At 35.2% G+C, this 21,792-nt stretch overlaps 1 protein-coding gene across 3 annotated transcripts in view; it reads right to left on the bottom strand.

Moving 5' to 3' along the window:
- The window catches only part of LOC106053740 (fibrillin-1-like), an 80,618-nt gene extending 63,502 nt beyond the window's left edge, over positions 1-17,116 (bottom strand). Inside the window, exons 1-2 of one of the 3 annotated variants that reach the window (XM_056032758.1) lie at positions 16,989-17,116; positions 16,314-16,678 (exon numbers count right to left, since the gene is read on the bottom strand). In XM_056032758.1, coding sequence (XP_055888733.1) covers positions 16,314-16,477 — 164 coding nt within the window. In that variant the 5' untranslated portion in view covers positions 16,478-16,678; positions 16,989-17,116. Of the gene's footprint in view, positions 1-16,313; positions 16,925-16,988 lie in introns of those variants that run through there. The other 2 variants (XM_056032773.1, XM_056032767.1) reach the window with 2 other exon arrangements.
- Between the last annotated feature and the right edge of the window lie 4,676 nt (positions 17,117-21,792).

Here is a 21,792-nt window from a genome sequence, read left to right as displayed (position 1 = left end):
ATATATATATAGATATAGATATAGATAGATACATACATAGATAGATAGATACATAGATCAATAGATACGTAGATATAGATATAGATAGAACGATAGAAGGAGAGAGAGAGAGTAATTGCTCCTACTTATCAGTAAATTAAAAAGTCACACCAAGCACCGGATGAGACAGGTATGCGTGATCACCTTCTTGCCAAACTTAAAAGTTAAACTCCTTTGTAGACTGCCATAAATGTTAGACTTTTCGAACTCAAATTTAATTAAAAGCTACATTAACTTCAGAGTTTTATCTTTAGTAAGAGGTTGTTTGTTTTCAGTTTTTATCGGGTCATTAATGTAACTCTATTTACACTAAACGTTATGCGGCTTTTACTTTTCAATCTTTCATCAATCTTTTTAAAAACTTATTTACAGCTTTTGCAGTACAAAAGCTCAAAAGTAAAATGTTTACTACATAAAAAGATGAACACATTTTATTCAGGCTAAGACAACATTTTCTTTTTATACACTTAGGTTTTTTTGTAACGTTGTTAGTCTGTCTGTCATTCTGTGTGACAAGTCTAGTTTTGCTTTCAAAAGGTGTGACAAAGTTTTGGAAACAGTAGAATTCAAATCCACGCCATGGAAGAATCTGGTGCATACAACGCGCGGGGCAACTGAAAGCGACGAATCGGTAGACCCATACGCACAGGCGGAAGCAACGAATCGGTAGACCCATGCGCACAGGCGGAAGCAACGAATCGGTAGACCCATGCGCACAGGCGGAAGCAACGAATCGGTAGACCCATGCGCACAGGCGGAAGCAACTATGTGGCAGAAATGGAAGGAATCAAAACGCTCTAGAACATAGTGCGACGTATTGAGGAAGGAACAGTGGCATCGACCAACTCACTTTCTTACCTACGGGATCTCGAGAGCTCAGAGACGTTGCCTACCCCATTGAAAAAAAAACTATGACGTGTGTGGAGCGCCTAAAAAGAAAACAAGGTACATATGGTGTATGGTAATGCAATAGGTTCCATTGCATTGTAGAAGCAGAGGAAACGAGAAAGCCAACAGTTTGATCAAGCTAGGAACAGTTTTAGACCCACCAGAGGAGCCGCAAACGTACAAGAGTGCAAAACCCAGGATTTGTGAATGGGCCAAATCCAAATGGTACGACAGCTGGGACCAATGTAGCACGGGACGGGAAGTCTGGAAGTTTCTAAAAAGCCCAAACAGGAAATACGAGTGGTGGCAGCTAAACAGGTAGGATCAGGCAATTTTAGCATTGCCCGATAGGAGCCTATTTTATTAGGATACGGGAGAACACCACGATTTCAGATGTCGACACTGTCACATGGAAGACGAGATAGTATAACACATCCTCAATGGCTGCAGGATGCTCAGAAGCGTTTTCAAAGATATGACCAGTCTTGATAGAGATAGAACGTGTGTATGCGGGGGGTTTGTCCTTTACGGAGACAAGCAAGCCCTAACAGAACACAGTCAGAGACCGTGCCAGAAGGGATTCATCTCAGCATGGAGCCTTTGTGCGTGGAGGCTTACAAATGGTGCATACAATCAACGCCAGAGATAACACTTTATATTGAACCATGAAAATAATACATATTTGCATTAATAGATCACCAGATTGGATTTTTAATAAAATACAACGAAAATATTATTTGCATGCAATAGAATTGCCTGAGTTTGCAATGACTAAACAGTATCAAAAAAAAATTACATAAATATATTTTAGGAAAAAACACTTTTATTTGAGTGCACTAAAAAAAAGGGGGAAAATACATAGACTGTATAATTAGTTTAAAATAAATAGATATGTGGAGCTCTTCATTATTATTCCAACTGGTCCTATTCCATACATTTTTGTCACTTTTTACTGCACTCATATGTAAATACTTTATTGTGGTATATTTTATTACAACATATCATTATGTTTGTGTAGAATTTACTAGTATTTTAAGTCAACCGGTAAAAATATATTCATTTATTCACCTCTTTACTGATTACAAAGAAATGAAGTGTATTCAAAATTTAAAGACACATCATAGTGTATATATTCAAACTAGTCTAATTTAATTTGAAGATGATAATGCTTTGAAAACGTATCAAGTTGATCCCATAGTTTTCGATGTGTGGCCAATTAGTTTCTATTTTCATACCCAACGATAGACATGGTGCCTTGCTCAAAATGCCAAGAAGTGTCGGGGTTCAACAATTTTTTTTTTCTTTTTATGATTTGCAGGCTACTAAAAGGAATTGTACAAAAGACAATTAAACAGTAAAACTATTGAATTCAGTTTAATATCAGTCACAGAGACTGTAAGGATGTAAATAAATTGACATTATGAAAGAAATCATACTTGACAGATGTGTCGGTATAAGTTGAATTAGTCCCCTTGACGAATCTTGAACCCAGGCTAAATTTTTGTTTATGCATCTAAAAAACGATCATGTAAACATCCAGAAAGATACCCCCTACTTCCCTCCTCCTATCACAACTGGTCCAGACTTCTTTATAGTAAACAGGTAGCTAGCTAGAAAGTTTTCAGTCGGAGGAAAGTTGTGCAAATAATAAGTAAGTCTAATAAGTTACGATAAAAATAAATGCCTACAGAAGAAAAAAGACGAGTTGAAGACTAATGTCAGAATCCAGATTAGAGAGCGGCATGGGATAAGAACAAATAAACTGTATATAAAGACCAAATGGATTATAAATCTTCCAACGTAACATCTGACCTGGGCAGGTGTATTGGCGACCCCAAACTATCGTACATTTATTGACTTGATAGGAGATCCTTTCCCGTGAGTTCAGATGAAGCAGCTGCTGATTGCTTCAAAAAAAAAAAAAGCATCCACACTATTACAAAGTATTAAGCAGGGATTACGAGACTCGGAGAGATCTACTCCCGGGGTGGGCGAACTACAAGACATACGTCGCTTTCTATGAACACAAAGTTTGAAATGTATGCACAGTCAGACCCGTGAGGTAGGCTACACAGATCAATGTTTATCTTGTAACAGACTATATGCTAAAAAAAAAAAAAAAGTGAATGCCGTTATCCATACTTTTCCAAATGTACATTATAAGTATGAAAAAAGGACAATTTTTCACAAGTTGGTAACCATATGCATGATGGGTATTACTTATACTCATTAATAAGAAAGATAAATATAAAATAAATATAATTAAAATGTCTCTTGAATCTCAAGGATGGAACACTGGGTTTTAAAGAAAAGTTTAGCGTATGGAATAATCAATGAAGTGATCCAGCTGAAATTTTAGTAAGATGTAACGCAGCACGAGTTGATGCGCGAAACATCAGCTCAATAGGAGAATGAACATTTGTCAAAAATCAATGTTTTAACATTTGGGCGTAGACGAGAGTAATGGGTTAATAGTAGACATTGGAAAATAAATCCAATTAGTTTGTTATCTAATGTTTGTTTCTTAACTACTTTTCCGACCCTCCCCCCACCCCAAACAAAAATAATCAATTCTTGTATGTAGTCTGTAATAATCTCATAATGTGTGTAAATGATGAGTACGTATTGAATACATAATGTATGTAGATTATGACTGCCAGTGTATCTAGAAGTCATCAGATAGTGCGGGGTAGTTTACTTGATAGAGAGACACATTTTTTTGTTAAACTAGAAGAGTTGAGAAAAAAATGCTTGTAGTTGGCATAATGTCTAAATTGCGTATTTACTACACAATCTTCTTGCTCATTTATAAGCCTGTTTTTAAAGACAACTAGATCTAGATTTTTAACTTTTACAGGTCAAAATATTATGCTGTTTGGTGCACAAACAGAACTTGAAGCTTCACAACTCTGTCGCTAAACTCTCTTGGGAGTGGGCGTAGACTAAGCTGTTGGAACAAGTGTAAAAAGTAGCCAAGCTCAATAATCTATGCGAATGGAGTTTTAAAAACGCACTTTTGGGAAAAATAGTTTATTGCAAATCGTTGTTTGCTTTTTTCTTTTTCTTTAATTGCTCACATGTGTTTCTTGTTTTCTTATACACCCTGCAAAGTTTGTTTACACTTCTGGAGAAATGTTGCTTTCGTTTCGTTTCGAAATACAGAATTAGTACAGACTATCATATCTCTCTCACACTAGGGAATGGTCAAGGGTGCTTTTGATTGGTAACAAGGGATTCTGTCACGTACAAGGTTGTAAGAGATTTGAATATCTATCTATCTATCTATCTATCTATCTATCTATCTATCTATCTATCTATCTATCTATCTATCTATCTATCTATCTATCTATCTATCTATCTATCTATTTCTTGTCTAATTCTAAAGAATTTACATTTTATTGTATTTATTTTCACGACACACACGCACATTCATGCAGCTATTTCCCATTTTAAAAAATACGCTTAAAGATAAAAAAAAGAAGTTTTATTTTATGCTATTAAACAATTTATTGAATGTCTGAATCAGCAAGTTTCACTCACTGATATTCTTGATATATTTTAAAATACATTTTTTTGTCTTCACGTTTTTATTAAGATGATTTTTTCGTGTGCCAGGGTGGAAGGGGGGGGGGTAATGATGTCTGCAAAACATCAGGCACATCATTACAACTCAAAGTCAAGTTTAAATCAAACAAGCCAAATATTTAAAAAAATAAAAAACAAGGCAACTTCCAATTGTATTCATAAAGAAAACCCGCCCAATTACTGCCATTTCTATCAATAATGCAAGATTGATTTCCCATTTTCTATATAAAAAGAAAATTATAAAATTACCAGTAATTAATTAACTAATTGGTTAACTTTTGTCATTGATCATGTGTTGTCATCAACAATAATTGTGCAAAGTTTCAACCTGTTCCTAGAATGGGAAGTAGGAGAGAACAACAACATTTCAAAGAATCCTGCCCGACAGACAGACCAAGTGAGCATTGTAATCAAAATGGATGAATATTCAAGTGCAATATTCCATCAGATAGATATCATTGTTCTTGTTGTTTACCATTTAACAGCATTATGTTTCTTGATTCTTCATCAACAGAGAGAAAGAGGCGAAAATCCGATCTATTTTCATTGCGTGGTATGCGTGGTGTGCGAGTAGGGCAGAGGACACCTTTGACGTTTTCTCAAGAAGGGGACAGGTAATGACATTTCAGCATGTATTTAAAAAAGCAAGAACTAAGGACATTCTGACATTCACACAAGAAGAGCTGAGTAAGGAGTCTCAGACATTAAATAACTCCAGAAACTGTGTCAGAACTGAGGTAGACAGATACAATCAGGTGAAAAATGCCCTGATAAACCAAATTTCTTCTTTCCAGCTGTAGAAAAAAAAGTTTTTTTCCGTCCAACATATTTGAGCTAATTCTGTGCCTTACATTGCCCTTCCCTTTTGTTTTATAGAGTAAAACAAGTGTCGTGACGGCCAGACACAGATACACAAGAGGAAACAACCTGCACAATATAATTCAATTCAGAATGCCACAAGAAATTGGGGCTGAATGTAACCTTTTTTTTTTCTAAAAATAAATTTGTTAAGACAGTTAAAAATGGAGGCATAAACAAAGAGCTTTTGTTCACAAATATATCTGTCTGTTTGTCAGTCTAGCTGTTCATGATTGGGCGGCGTATTGACATTTTAAATATTTTATAGAAACTTTTCTGAAAGATCTCGCTTACATTTCTGGCCATTTCCTAACCAAAATATCTCACTACCCTCCTTTACCTTCAAAATTGTGTCTGATGTAACAAAAAAAAATTGTAACAGAAAATGCAACAAATTGGAAACTTAGCAGAAGTTTCCCACAGAACATCCAAAGTTGAGTTTCATTTTTTATGAAATTTGGTAATTATTATGTAAACAACGGAAAATGATATGATAAAAATATAAAATATTTCAACACCCCTCTCTCAATCATCAAGCATTTTTGTTGTTGTTGCAATGTAGGCCTATAAATGCATAACAAACAAATATGAAGCCAAAAGTCCCATAAATGTAAATTCATACACCATTTGAGTAAGGCGCAGGAAAATGACAAACCTTGAAATTAGTGAGATTATTTATTTGTTTTAATATTTTGATTCTAAAAGTAGAGCTTTAACTACAGGGTACTCAAATGTCTCCTATTTTGTATTCGGATCCAGAACTTAGGAGTGGGGGGGGGGCAATTTTTTCCAAACCCTAACCCTAACGCCCAGTAATCCCTAACCCTATGCATAAACGTGCGTATATATATGAGAATTTTTTAAAAAGCAGTGTTTCTCAACTTTCGGCGAAAAACAAAGAAACAAAAAAGACAGTCATGTTGAGGTCTTTCTCTTGATAGCTTGGGGTCTGGGAGAGCGGTGTAAGCTTCCCCAGTGGGGTTCGGGGCGATGCTCCGACGCCAAAAGCGTTTTCTTGTATTTTTCACCGCAGAAACGCATTCTCCTGACATCTACAGCTCATTATTCATCATTTGGATTGGGGGCGAAGCCCCGACGCCAAAAGCTTTTTCTTGCATTCTTCACTGCAGAAACGCATTCTCCTGACATCTACAACTCATTATTCATCCTATTAAAAAGGACCGTTTGAATAATGTTTTATTTGAAAAATATTCTAATATGAATTTATAGGCCCTTAATACATTGTTCTTTGAAAAGATAAGATACCCCACATATTAAGGCTTTGAGGATCGCCGCCGAAAAAAATAATTATTCGAAAAATAACATATTTTTAAAAAGCACATGTGTAAGTGATACATCTATTTCAATAGGCATGTTTGTAACTTTGGTTTTGTTACAGAACTATAATTCCAAGCTCTAAACAAAAAATTTGGGAAGTGGGAAGAGAAAGTAAGTGGACCAATTAAATTCTACTCTAATTATTATTTTTTTTTTTTTGCATTTTTAGGTTTCAAGCATAACTTGTGAGTTATAGTTCCAAATTATTTAACTAGTAAAATATCAGATTGAGTAAAGGGTTGAATAAGGAAACTAGGAAAAAAATATTTGGGTTTAGAACTCATCTCAATTGTTACTCTAATGCTGAAAAATTTCGTATGAATTCGAACTCTCTCGCCATATGTGACTATTCTGTTTTAAAAGGGTTTTTTTTTGTCTGGAAAGGGGAGAGGGCGGTAGAGTGAAAACAATTAATCCTCGCTCCATTTTATACTTTCTGCTAATGATTGCATTTAGCATTAAAGAATAGGGGTGTGGCGACTCGATAGAAGAATTTAATTTATAGCATACATACATTAATTTTTTTTTAACTTTGTAATTTCTGAACTATAATAGAAAAAGAAAAAGTTTTGGTTTATCCGATGGGCGGAAGGCGATCTATCGTATCGCCCCTCCCACCTGGAACAACCCTTTTTAATTTTATATTTACTAATGATAAAATTTGATATTAGAGTGTGGTGCGTCATAATATAGTAATGGGTTCACATCTCAACACGTAGCTTATATTATATAGATATTCAACTAATTTTGTTCACAAACTATGATTTCTCCATAAAAGTAGGACCGGCTCCGGTCAAAGGATTTAGGTGGGAAGGGCAGTAGAGGTATTGGCCCGCCCCGCCCCCCACCCCACCCCCCCACCCAAACGGCCAACAGGGGAACCACATAATATAAAGATCGATTAAAATATCAAGAACAAATTTTAATCATACAGATATTTAATTGATTCTGTTAGCAAGCTGTGATTTCTACAAAAAAATTGGACCGCCCCCCCCACTCGAAATGTATGCCATCGCCGCCTCCCCACCCCACCAAATCAGCCAACATACTAGAGGAGGCGCGGTGGCCGAGCGGTAAAGTGCTTGGCTTCTGAACCGGGGGTCCCGGGTTCGAATCCTGGTGAAGACTGTGAATTTTTATTTCGGGATCCTTGGGTGCTTCTGAGTCCACACAGCTCTAATGGGTACCTGACATTAGTTGGGGAAAAGTAAAGGCGATTGGTCGTTGTGCTGGCCACATGACACCCTCGTAAACAGAAACAGATGGCCTTTACATCATCTGCATAATAGACCATAAGGTCTGAAAGGGGAACTTTACTAGAGGAGTGGCGAAATAATCTAAAAATAGGTTGAAATGTAAATAATTAGTATATATTATTAACATTAGTAATACATTCGTATCCAAATTGTGCGAATTCTATACTAAAATTCGTCCTAAATAACCACTGTAATGATGTCCTAGATAACCACTTTAATGCCAAATAAATGTCCCAGATTTGTACATTTCGTTACAATACAATAATTGTATATAAAACACTGTCAAACTAGATTTATATACCATGTATGTGTCGTGTTGTCCATCGAATAGGAATCATGTCATCTATCATTTTGTTATAATGTCATCTATCATATCGGTATCATAGCATCTATCATAAAGATATCATGACATCTATCATATAAGTATCATGTCTTATATAATATTGATATCATAGCACCTATCATATAGGTATCATGGCACCTATCATTTAGGTATCGTAGCACCTATCATGTAAGTAATATGTCAACTACCATATAAGTATTATGTCATATATCAAAAGATATCATAACATCTATCATGTAGGTATCATGTCATCTATCAGAAAGTTTTCATACCGTCAAACATATAGGTTTCATGTCATCTATCAAGTAGGTATCATCTCATATAGGTTTCATGTCATCTATCAAGTAGGTATCACCTCATATAGGTTTCATGTCATCTATCAAGTAGGTATCACCTCATATAGGTTTCATGTCACCTATCAAGTAGTTATCACCTCATATAGGTTTCATGTCATCTATCAAGTAGGTATCACCTCATATAGGTTTCATGTCATCTATCAAGTAGGTATCACCTCATATAGGTTTCATGTCATCTATCAAGTAGGTGTCACCTCATGTAGGTTTCATGTCACCTATCAAGTAGGTCTCACCTCATATAGGTTTCATGTCATCTATCAAGTAGGTATCACCTCATATAGGTTTCATGTCATCTATCAAGTAGGTATCACCTCATGTAGGTTTCATGTCATCTATCAAGTAGGTGTCACCTCATGTAGGTTTCATGTCACCTATCAAGTAGGTATCACCTCATATAGGTTTCATGTCATCTATCAAGTAGGTGTCACCTCATGTAGGTTTCATGTCACCTATCAAGTAGGTATCACCTCATATAGGTTTCATGTCACCTATCAAGTAGGTATCACCTCATGTAGGTTTCATGTCACCTATCAAGTAGGTATCACCTCATGTAGGTTTCATGTCATCTATCAAGTAGGTATCACCTCATGTAGGTTTCATGTCATCTATCAAGTAGGTGTCACCTCATGTAGGTTTCATGTCATCTATCAAGTAGGTGTCACCTCATGTAGGTTTCATGTCATCTATCAAGTAGGTGTCACCTCATGTAGGTTTCATGTCATCTATCAAGTAGGTGTCACGTCATGTAGGTTTCATGTCACCTATCAAGTAGGTATCACCTCATATAGGTTTCATGTCATCTATCAAGTAGGTATCACCTCATATAGGTTTCATGTCATCTATCAAGTAGGTATCACCTCATATAGGTTTCATGTCATCCATCAAGTAGGTATCACCTCAACTAGGTATCATAGCATCCATCATGTAGGTATCATGTCATCTACCCTTATACTTATTATGTCATCTATCAAACAGGTATCATTCATCTATCATGTAGATATCATTTCTTCTATCAAATTGATGTCATCATATCCTCTATACTTAAGCTTACCCTAATAGGATTATTTTATAGATTCAAGGTTGCAACAGCGTTCTCTAATGTAGACATTGCTGACGAGAAAAGACATTTACTTTGGACCAAGGTGAATAGGTAGAGATTTAAAATATGCCTAGAAATACATGTCTGACAGTAGAATTAAGCTGAAGTGTCAAGATTTGCTCTGTCCTTCTCAGATATGCTGATTCAACAGTTCGTTTTAAAAATAAAGTGTTTTTGTCTTCTAAGCTAACTCTGTAAAACGAATGTTTTCTTTGCAAAAAAAGTATTATTTAAAAACTGAAAAACTGCAATGTATAAGTATTTATCTATCTATCTATATTTATCTATCTAAATCTCTCTCTCTCTCTCTCTCTTTCTCTATCTATCTCTCTCTCTCTCTCTCTCTCTTTATCTATCTGTCTCTCTCTCTCTCTGTCTCTCTCTCTCTCTCTCTCTCTCTCTCTCTCTATATATATATATATATATATATATATATATATATATATTTGTACAGTGCTTTTTTTGCAAAACAAAATAGGAGCCGGTACTCAGTGATGGATTGTCTAACTTTTAACTACTAATAAATTAATAATAAACGTTAAAATACGAGAAAAGTAGTATTTTTTCCCAACATTCAAAAAGGTGCCGGTACGCCGTACCGGTGGGTACCTTCACAAAAAAAGGCACAGTATATATATAATATGTACATTTTGGTCGAACAAGCGAGTGTTTGGAACGGTCCTGTCACCTTATCTTATTTACATCTCCAACGTGACCAGTAGCCAAAGGGTAGGGATGGAAAAAGTTATTGGAAAAAGAAAGAAAAAAAAAGAGGGGGTGGGGGGTGGGTACCACTTTTCAGTTTTTTAACTCCTTTCGTAATTGTCTAGATAATTATTTTCTGAAAGTTGTCATTAGACCAGACGTCGTAGTGCTGGTAGAGGACGTTTACATCACTAGCTCGTGCACCTCTTTCTTGTATAAGTACTAAATCTAATTGTAATAAAAAGAACAAAGGCAACTTGTTATTGGCCTGATATTTTTGTAGCAGCATACATTTGCTAGTACTTGGGACGGATTAGCAGTCATTATAATAATGTTAGAGACGGACATACAGGATACATTTTAAAATAGATTGAGATAGAAATTTATTATTTTGTGTGTGAAATCAGCTAATAATGTTAGATGTATTTTGAACTCAAGCTTCCATTGGATCATTGTTAAAGCCAATACGAGAGCCACATAAAGTTAGAAGAGCCACAGATGTTCAACGTTAGAGAGGACGCGAAAAAGCAAAGTATTTAAAGAAAAGGAAAAAAAGATTGTAAGGAAGAGATAAAGACTTCAAGAAAAGAAGAAAAGAACAAAGAAAATTGAAAGAGAAAAAGACTGAGAAAAAGCTAAGGTAGAAAAACGGAAGTATGAGAGAGAGAGAGAGAGAGAGAGAGTGAGAGAGAGAGAGACGGAAGTGAAAAACTAACTAGTCTGTAAATAAAATAAGCAATTTTTTTGTGTTACATAGACTCTATTTGTTATATAAGAATAAATATAAGAATGTCCTCGATTCCGAAGATTAAGAATGAGTGTGCGTGCTGACCCAATTGTGACATGTCAAAATTAAGATTTTGTTTTAGAAAATACTTTCGTCTTTGCAAACAAAAATTATCTAATCAAAGCTGATGATGGCAATTTTTTTTATCGCGCGTAGGATTGGCACCACAAAATTGACAATTGTGTCTATTCTTTTAGGAGATTTTAATAATTCCTGGAGATTTCCAGGACGTTTCGTATATTTTGCAATTACAGGAGATTTCCAGGAGGCCCTGGATAATCGGGAGGCTGCGGAAACCCTGTTATTATATAGAAGTTATAATGGTAAAATTTAATAATTTATACCGAGAATTAGCGCTGGGCCTATGAAAGTGCAGGGCCCACTGTGACCGCATCTTATGCAGACAAAGCCGTTGTCCGCTGGAGGTCTATTTAAGTTTTCTTTCCGTCTTCTGCGCCTGCCTTCAATATTTGGGTCTCAAATGTTTGTCCTGCAGCCTTGTGAGAACGCTCCAACTGTCTCTTTCAGAGGCCATCTGCTGCTAGCTACTTTCCTCCATGCAAGCATATAACAAATGATTAACCAATTAACCTCAAAGATCAAGAGTTCAACTTATTCGAGTATTTACAATTGGCAGTGTTTAATGGTTAACTTATAGAGATGTAAAATTACAATTAAAAAAAAAACCACTGCAACTATGTTTAATGACATAGCAAAAAATAGCAAAGAAAGTAGACATAGTTTAATATTACCTTTGGAAGGAACCCTTTTTTTTTGTTCAACAAACTTTTGACAATAAATGGCATAAGCGATAAGCTATACTTTCTTTTCTATATATACTTTTAAAAACTGATTGCAATCTTAAAGATTTAAAGAAATCTAAATATATAAGAGTAAGGAAATACACAGCACATAAAAGTATTTCACATACAGCTTACGTATTGGCGGCCAGAGGAGACTGGCGTTTAATACATGAAGCTTGAGAAATGAAAGAATATAACACTATCAGGGGCCGACTGGGTGTTAAAATCGGCCCAGGCATTTCTATACAATGCGGCCCATATGATGGGCATACAATCATATCTGTCCTCAAAAGCATTGTGTAAAGTTTAATAATGTATCGAAAGTATTTTGCTATACAAATAATTTATTAGATTATTTTGAAACTATCTGATAAGCATTATTACTAAATGAATAAAGTATAACACTTGGAATGGTGAATCTCTAATGACAAATTTCTGATACCATATACATTAACATATGCATATACTTGACATTCACATTCAAGGCATTCTTGGCCATAATGTTTCACCTATAATAAAGGTAAAAAAGTAACAAGGTTACAAGGGAAAAAAAAAAAGATTTTTCGTATTTATTGTAATAAAATTTACATTAAAAAAAAGAAATACTTTTCTATTGTAAACCAATATTACTTCTAATATTTTATTTATATAAAAATAGATAACATCAATTGTCCTACGTGTCCTAGCCGCATAAAAGAAAATGTTACTTTACTCACAATGTCAAATCCTGCATCTTAGAGCTGGCCACATACACAACATGACATCTAGTCAACTTGTATGGCAGTAATTCAATATCCTTACGTTCAGTAAAACTAATGCTGACTTTAAGTGTGAAAGATTTTTTTTAAAATCACGACACCGAGAGTGTTTTATTTAAAGAGAATTTATAAAATCTTAAAACATTCTACTGGCATTCATGCGACCCCTTCGGTGGCCCGAACAGCCCACAGCCAAACTGCCCATATAGCCAGTCCGCCCCTGAACAGCATGAGTTATGTTCATTTTGTGTGCCTAATTTTAAGATTGCTTTTAAAAAGCTTACATCAACTCACTCTGTCTGTCTGTGTGTCTGCCTGGCCAAAATTGTGTACACTTTATTTCTCCGACACCTAATCTCGGGTCAAGTTGAAATTTTGAACAATTATTTCTTTTACCACTGAAGTGGTGGTATAAGCGGAATTAGTTCCCTTATATTAGGCTGCCGTCTAAGGCTTAGTGAATGCAAACAAAAACACTAGATAACTCTACAATCTTTTATTTTCATTGACTAGCAGAGTGGCTATCGCGTTAGCTTGAGCTGGAGAAAGCTGTTAGCCTACAAGTTCGAATTCAGGTCGTTCCCTATTTAAAAAAAAAATACATTTAAAAAGCGATCGCCCAGATTTCCCGTTCTTTCCCCTTCCCTTCCAACTGGTCCATACTAGTGATAGGATTATAGCGTATTGAGAACGCTAAAACCATGAAATAACACTAAACAAAAATAATTGGTTAAAAAATATGTCTAATCGCACAGATGTATTATTGTTAGTCTAGGTAGTACAAATTTAATTACATGATTTATTGATACACATTAATATAAGCTTTGGTTTTTTTTAAAGTATTTTTTTGTATTTAGTTAAAATGTTATAACCTATTGAAAAGATTATAATAGAGTCTAAACAGTATTGCTATCCAAGATAACTAAAGCAAGACTACCTCAACTAACAATTTCTATCGAACTGATAGTTTGATGCCCAACTTTAAGTTGGAATTTAAATATGATTATTTTAAACTAATAACTAATGTATCTGCAGTCACATTTCTAAGCTCACAGCTTTTAAGCATTCTTCCTTTTTTTAAACACACAACACCAACGCACGCACATTCACTCAAAATCTCAGTAAATAACTATTAATGACTTTCTGTCCCTTCATCTAGGCCAATGAATGCTAACGATGTTTTTTTAAAAATAAAGCAGAAATATTTTATCAGCACAAACCCTGCGTTAAAGAAAAAGAGAATAAAAAAATTATTCTGTAACTTTTAACGAGGAAAAAAATTTTTAGAACTGGAAAAAAACAACAACTGTTGAAAATGATGAATACCTTTACCCCAGCCATCTTTACGAAAATAGCGCACTTATCACTTGGCTGATAGCACGGGGAATTCTCTACAGAACACGATGTGGTCAATAGGTTTTAATCTGCTTGCAATGAGATGTGTATATAAATATAGGTAATATGTGTGTCTGTAGGTTTGTGTGTTTGTGTGCACTTGTGATTTGTTCGTATTATCATTTGATGGTATGATTGAATTGACTCTTTGTAGTTTCATCATGAGCAGCAGAAGGTCCAGACAGCTGGAGGCAAGTCTTTTATGTTCTATAGATTAATTCAATGAGTTGGCTGGCTAGACCGTAGAGATACATAGTTCTAGGCCTACAACTTCACTCTCAAGTATTATAAGCACATTTTTTTCCGGGACACAAATATGGGCAACTATATGAAGGAGAATTAAGATGTAACTTTTGGCTCTAACGTACTAATTGTGCACAGTCTTTCTGACCAACGGACTGCCTGATTTAAATCTACCTAAAGCTGATAGCCTCCCCAATCTACGCACTAAAAAAAAAAACAAGGAAAAATTTATTTTTTTTAAACTTCCAGATAACGACGATCTCAGTAACAAGTCGGCTAGGGTAGAGTCACACTATTTTATATGCATAAAGCATACACCGATACAAAGATGTGTCAGTATTCCAGTATTCCAAAAACTAAATTGTTGATCATGATTTAGAATGGCCACATACAGCGAATCTGTTAGCAGAATCTAGAGTCAAGATAGCTTCAAACTGGTTTTATTTGGGGCTGGAACGTTAAGCACCTCTACGGCAGTCTGCTCTAATTCTATGTCTGATTCGATAAAAGTAAAACAAAATTGCTTTCAAGACAGACAAACAATCTCCAATAAAACAAAACATGTGACAGGTGTGATGCTGTCTGGTGTTCAGTTCAGTCATGGTCATGTGTTTGGGTTTGAGTGCATGTGTTTGGGTTTGAGTGCTAGTTTTATCCGTGGAATTTCACTTTTAAATATTATGGAATTTCTGAGACATATCGCAATATTTTTAAGGTCTGTGGCATTTTACGTCTCGAGAGACGATCTATTCCCCTGGAAACTCCTTTATAAGGTAAAACCAACAATAATATCACGTACTATCTACCCGGAAACCTTTACACCATCTGTCCTATAGATAGCAAATGTCTGAAAGGGAAACTTTATTTTGACTATCTCTCTATAGCAAATGTCTGAAAGGGAAACTTTATTTTTACTATCTCTCTGAAGATGTTATAGATTTTAGACCTTGAACTCAACATTATTCAAGGCTACACCTTAATTTGCAGTATAAATACATTTTGTGGAATGCTCCGAACTGACATACTACAATCGGATCATTAACAGTACAAATAAATATGGTAGATTAGGTTCTGTATCAAATACGAGGCAAAGTTTTGGACTAACCTCTCTGTTAGATTATGTTTGACCAAAAATGTAACATGTAGTATTACTTTTTGCTTATGAAAATATATATAACATTCACACTAAACGTTTTATTTGGTCGATACTTACATTCGATTTTTAATTAAATTTATTTAATCGGTCTCTGTGTAGACACAATGTACTTCTCACACAGGTCAACAAAGGAGGTTATGGCCTTACATTGACTTGATGTTTCCTAATGTCGTATGTTAATGTATTTGGTCTTGGTGCAGTACCAAAAAAAAAATGGGTAGACAACCACATCTTGCACGTTTTCACATCAAGGGAGATCACAAAGCCTTATGCCTTACAGTTCCACTTGTCTTTAAAGATCTAGGAGCCGAAACACCTTAAGACAATGGATAACAAGTGTTGTATCCATTGGTGGCTGCGATGGAATGTACGTCTCTGAAACATGATCATGGCGCTTGGGTAAACACGCTGTGGTAGGACATGATGCTACACATCTGGAGCTAGAAAACATATCAAAGCACCGCGCTTGTATGTATATACACATACATCCTTAAATATACACATACATCCTTATCAAGTGCCTGCGTACAGCGCTCTGCCCACTCGGGAACACATTCATCAAACATAAAAAAAAAAGAGGATACAAAACAAGGGAGAGAATTTGAAAGAGGTGATATGGTTATAAGTTTATTTCCCTTTCTGTTCTTGAAGAGTATTTATCTGTGTGAGTGTTTGCGTTAAGTCACCTATAGTGTTGTACTTACCCTCTTGGTTCATCGGCTTGCAGTCCATTAATAGTGTCAGTATTAGACTTTGACTTTGACCTACTTCTAGCTGCCAGTGAATCTTGTGGCAAGATCACAGACAGCATCACGATGAGCAGGCTCAGTAATGAGTAAATAGTTAATCTGGAATTCACTCTAAACATCTTGGTTATTGCCAACTCCCTTGAACAAACTTAACAAAATTTAACACAGCATAAAATCCTTTCCATACATCGTGTAGATCTGTTCAGCAAAACATTCCCCCTACAGCTAGGAAATAACTTTCGAGAACGTAGAACTATTTGAAAGCTACACACGCACAGATAGAAAGTTTTAAACTAGAACATTAATTATCTATAACAAGACTGTGAAGAAAAAGCTTTAATTAGTATTCAAACACAAAAGATGTCAAAGAATTACAACTTTGGCATGGTATTAACACCAAGCGAAATAAATGTAAATAGTTCTAAATGAAGTAAAAATATTTTTTTAAATAAAGAAAACAATTTGGAATGCATTAAAAATAATGTATAGTATGCAAATATTTCTATGTCATAGTTTGAACGCGTAGCTTCTGTTTCTGACTGAACACAAATAAACAACTACACCCAAAAAAATAAAAGAAAAGAAACGAAGGACAAAAAAAAATGTTTAACCAAATGTCTATCTACATACGAAACATCAACACGAAGTTTAAGGCGGCCCGCGTCCTGCTGGTGGTACGACCGGTTCTCTGTGTGATACAGCCAACGGTGCCGCGACTCAACAAGTCATAACACTATCAGCCGAGGCACAACAAGGAGGGCTTCCACAGGACGAGAGCCGGCACGAGATGTCTACACTTACGGCACCGTGAAGAAATAACAGTTACCGTTCTTTGCTGAAGTTGCTAGCGGTATTTTTTTTTTCAGATCAGCTTCTTGGCTTGCCTGACACTCTCACCAAGCCGAGAGTACTTATTTCCTGGACACTTGTCATTGTGATCTAGATCAACGTGTATACTAGATTGTTCTAGATTTGTTGATTCGAAGAGATCTAAGCTTGTTTGAACCATTTTCACCCTAAAAATGTAATAATAAAATTATAGGGCCTATTACAAAAGATATACAAGTCCAAGAGTTTTTTTTTTTATTTAAACGAATATTTATGCCACGTCAGCAATTAAAATGTATAATAATAATAATAAAGCTGCTGCCATCACTGACATCGCCGTACCATTATCTCAAAATATTGGAAAAAACTGAAATGAAAAAAAAAATGAAAATATGGGAACCTAAGCTTGGAGATTAAGCATATTAAGCGGTTATGGAAGTTGTCTTAAAAACAATATATCCTGTTGTTATATCAACTGAGGGAATAATGACAAATGATCTCCCAGATGCCATCAAGACCCTTAACATTCATAATCAGATTCTCGTGGCCTGTCAGAGGGTGGTACTGTTGCAGACCTGCAAAATCACCAGAAAATTCCTCAGTGGACAATGTAAAGGGACTACAATGAATGCTTTATTTCTCTCTAATGAAGCTCGACCCTGGCAGTGCCAGAGAAGGAAAAGTCTTTCGTTTTCACATAATAATTATAATCTTTATTATCCGCGAGGAAACTATACAACAACAACAACAAAAGCAGAATGGAACACAGGAACTTTTTATTCATTAAAACTTATAAATATAAATTTCATTCCAAAATATTTATCCTTAATATTATTGCTATTCATGTGCATATATCCCGAATCTTAAATGTGTGCTGGTGTATAGATAACTGCTAGAACCTCTGGAACTAACACGGCTGAGTAATTAAAAATAATTTGCTGAAAAGTAAAAGTTTAACAAAATACAGCTGGCATCACACTTTCTTTCTTTCCCTTTTTTTTTTATGTATCAGCTTGCCTTTCTCTTTATCTCTTCGTTTGTTTCCCTCTTTCCTTTCTTTTTGTCTTTCACTGTGTTCTCTCTCTATCTCTTCTTGTCTGTTAGGTTATACTGTCCCTCTTCCCCTATTCTATCCTATTCTACAAAGTTTCTATTCACTCACTTCGTCTGTCTATCTGTTCTTTTACACTTTAGTTTCTTCCACTTCCCATTCTAGGATCAAGTTGAAATTTAGCCTTAATCAATTATTGGTAATTAATTTTTCTTTTCAATAGAAAAAGGGTAGTTAAACCTTGCAATATCGAGATACACAGTATTAATTGTGCGCCTCTTTCCCTTGCATAAGCTTTGTCTTTGCAAAGTTTATATTAACTCTGTCTGGTAAAAATTTTGAACACGTTATTTCTCCCACACCCATTCTCATGTCAGATAAAAACTTTGCACAATTATTCATTGGCTAAGACAATACATGAATCAATATAAAAAAATTAACCAATCGTCAATTAAGAACTGGTAATTAAGTATTTAGTTTGATACCAACAAGCTAAATCAATCCTTCAGTATTCACAGATATGGCTATTAATGTGGTATTTTTTCCCTTTAGGTAATTGTACACGTTATTTCTCTCACACCCCTTCTCGGATAAAGTTGAAACTTTAAACAATTATGTATTGTAGCTAACAAAACATGAATCAATTAAAAAATTAACCAATTAGTCAATTAATTAATTGTTTTGTTTATAGCAAAAAGGTAAATAACTTCTGCATTATATAGACACATATCTTTAAGTTTGGAGTTCTTCTCCTTAGATAATTTTTTTAAAGTGTTTTTATATTTTTCTTGCTTAAAAAGTATTTAAAAAATATTTGTGTTTCTTTGTCTCTGTATCTTTCTCCGTCTCTTTGTCTCTGTATCTTTCTCCCTCTCTTTGTCTCTGTATCTTTCTCCGTCTCTTTGTCTCTGTATCTTTCTCCCTCTCTTTGTCTCTGTATCTTTCTCCCTCTCTTTGTCTCTGTCATCCTCCTTAGATACAAGTTATTATTGTCATTAAGTAATAATAAAACACTACATTTTGAAACAATTTCATTGATTTTTGTTTTTGTTTTAGACTAGTCATGAAAGTTGTCTTAGAAAACATTCTGTTACATTATAGTTCATGAATGAGTTCACATTCCACCAGTCGTCACTCTCAGTCTGCATTCCTTACTGAAGTTTCCTTATCTCAGAAAGATCTTTTTTTTTTCAACTACTTTCAAACTTTGGAAAAACTAGGACTTCAATCTTGGGTTTAAACCTAGATATATAGTCCTCTGGTTTGAACTTCCCCCCCCCAAGTGCTAAGTCGTCAATCACAGTGCAGACTTTGGGCACATGTACAAACTGTCATTGGCCATTGTCGCGGTCAATGTGAGACCAGGTAGTTCGTATAACTAACACATACAGCTGACGGCAACTGTACATTTTTTGTCTTCAACACATATACGCCACACACTTCCGAATAGACATTCCTGCTCACTGTCACATAGGGCCTACACACAAAACTAACATGAAACAAATTAATCTACGCAAACTGTTTTGCTCAAGTTTCTTAGTCTTAGAACAAACAATATTGTATGATTTAATCTACTTTTGTGCTTCATATAGATGTTGTAGTTGGTGTCGAATAAAGGCTGATCCCACAGTGAAGTACTTATCTAGCTTGGAGACGCACGAGACGGACTTTGAACGCGACATCTAGTGACGTCACGGATAGTGTGGTTTAATTTGTTTATGTTATTTTATTAAGATGGCAATTGGACTTGGGACGCCAACATTAAATTGCGAAAGAGACTCGACCAGGGCCGGATTTAAATATGTAGAGCCCCCAGGGGCCGGATTTTTTGTGGAGACCCTTACTTTTTTCGAAAGTTTTTAATAAAGATCCACTTATGAATAATTATATCTAAAAGCATGTTATATTTTAGAATAAAGAAATAAAGCTCTTGTAAGTTTCAGATCACCAGCCCCACCAGCCCCACGACCTCACAACGTATACAGGGGATGGGGGCCATTGCACGAGTTTTTCCCCCTGTTTCTAGTAGTTTTATTCGTACAAAAGCAAAACCACTCGTAGAAAATTGGTTGATAAAAAAATGAAACTTAATTTTGGGGAAAATGCTGATTTTTTTGTAATTTAAAACAACAATTAATAAGTAGTTTTTCATATAATATAGCGTGAACTGCAATAAGACACCCAACTAATGATTTTTTTTAAATTTTTTTTTTTTTTAGGAAATGTTTTTTTTTTATTTAAATGAGGCTTTCAATAAGAAATTGACCCTATACAAAAACAATTGGATCAATTAAATAATCATTATATGAAATCAGGCCAGGTTTACATTTAACTTCACCTTCACTTTCACCTATCCCTTGGTCTGCTGGACCGTTGGAGCACCACACAAGATTTGTCAACCTTCTTTCTCCATTCTTCTCTTTCATAGATAGAATTTCCCTCTGATATTCTTTCTGAGAATATTGAAACCTGCCGTTTTACCTCTCTTGGTGGACCACTTCGGGGACCGATTTTGAGTTTTTGTGTCCACACAAACTGTCTTTGTAACCTTGTTTTTATGTAATAATATTGCTTTTTAAATTAGCTGATTTTTTGTTCAAGTATTACTATGCTAGACCATGGCTAGACTAACTAGACCTACGTTATAAATGATCTCAACGTTATGACTCATTGCACTCAGACTCCTCTATTCTTCCAATCCTCATCAAAACGAAACTAGTGTAGATACAAAGGCTTACTCTGTGTCATAGATTAGATTTTCAAACATCTTTTTTTCTTTGTTGGATTTCGGACATGCACGTTTTAAATAGTCTCTTATATACGTAGTGCGTTTATCTTGACTCAATCGTGGTGCCTGTGTGCATTGCAGTATCTTTATGCTCTGACGTTTCTCTTTCACCAACTTGGCACCAATTTTATTGTTTACCTCAAGTAATTCTTCATCATTTTGAGGCGCGAGAAGCTTCTTTCACCACATTACACAATTACGGTTATTGCATAATGCCGTTTCTTTTATCGCGCGTAGGATTGGCGTTTTCCATATTGAATGACACCCCCAAATGACAATTTTTGTGTAAATATTTCAGGAGATTTGTATGAGTTTTCAAAAGATTTTAATGATTTCCGGATATTTCCAGGACTTTTTCGTATATTTTGCAAAGGCAGGAAATCAGGAGGCCGCGGGAAATCTGTTATAAGTTATAAAATGGTTTAATTTAATAATTTATACACCTAGAATTAGCGCGGGTCCTATGAAAGTGCGGGGCACACTGCGGACGCATAGGTTGCAGTGGCCTAATGCCGGCCATGCAATATAGCGGCGTATGCTGCACTGCCGGTCTAGTTTTTTTTATTTTATTTTGCTTGTATCCTGCTTCTGACACCCAGATTCGTCCTTATGAACATCGCTGAACTAGTTGTAATCTCGTCTTAGTCTCCTAGGTAGATTCCTGAAGAAGGTATCATCTATTAGCCTACTATTCGTTTTTTAGAGTCATTAATTATTTACTTATTTATAGTACTACGTTAATCAAAAGTCAAAGCCGAGATAAACTT

The sequence above is a fragment of the Biomphalaria glabrata genome, chromosome 1 (assembly GCF_947242115.1).
Source record: "Biomphalaria glabrata chromosome 1, xgBioGlab47.1, whole genome shotgun sequence".
Classification (NCBI taxonomy): Eukaryota; Metazoa; Mollusca; class Gastropoda; family Planorbidae; genus Biomphalaria; species Biomphalaria glabrata.
This window is presented reverse-complemented; position numbering and strand designations above follow the sequence as displayed.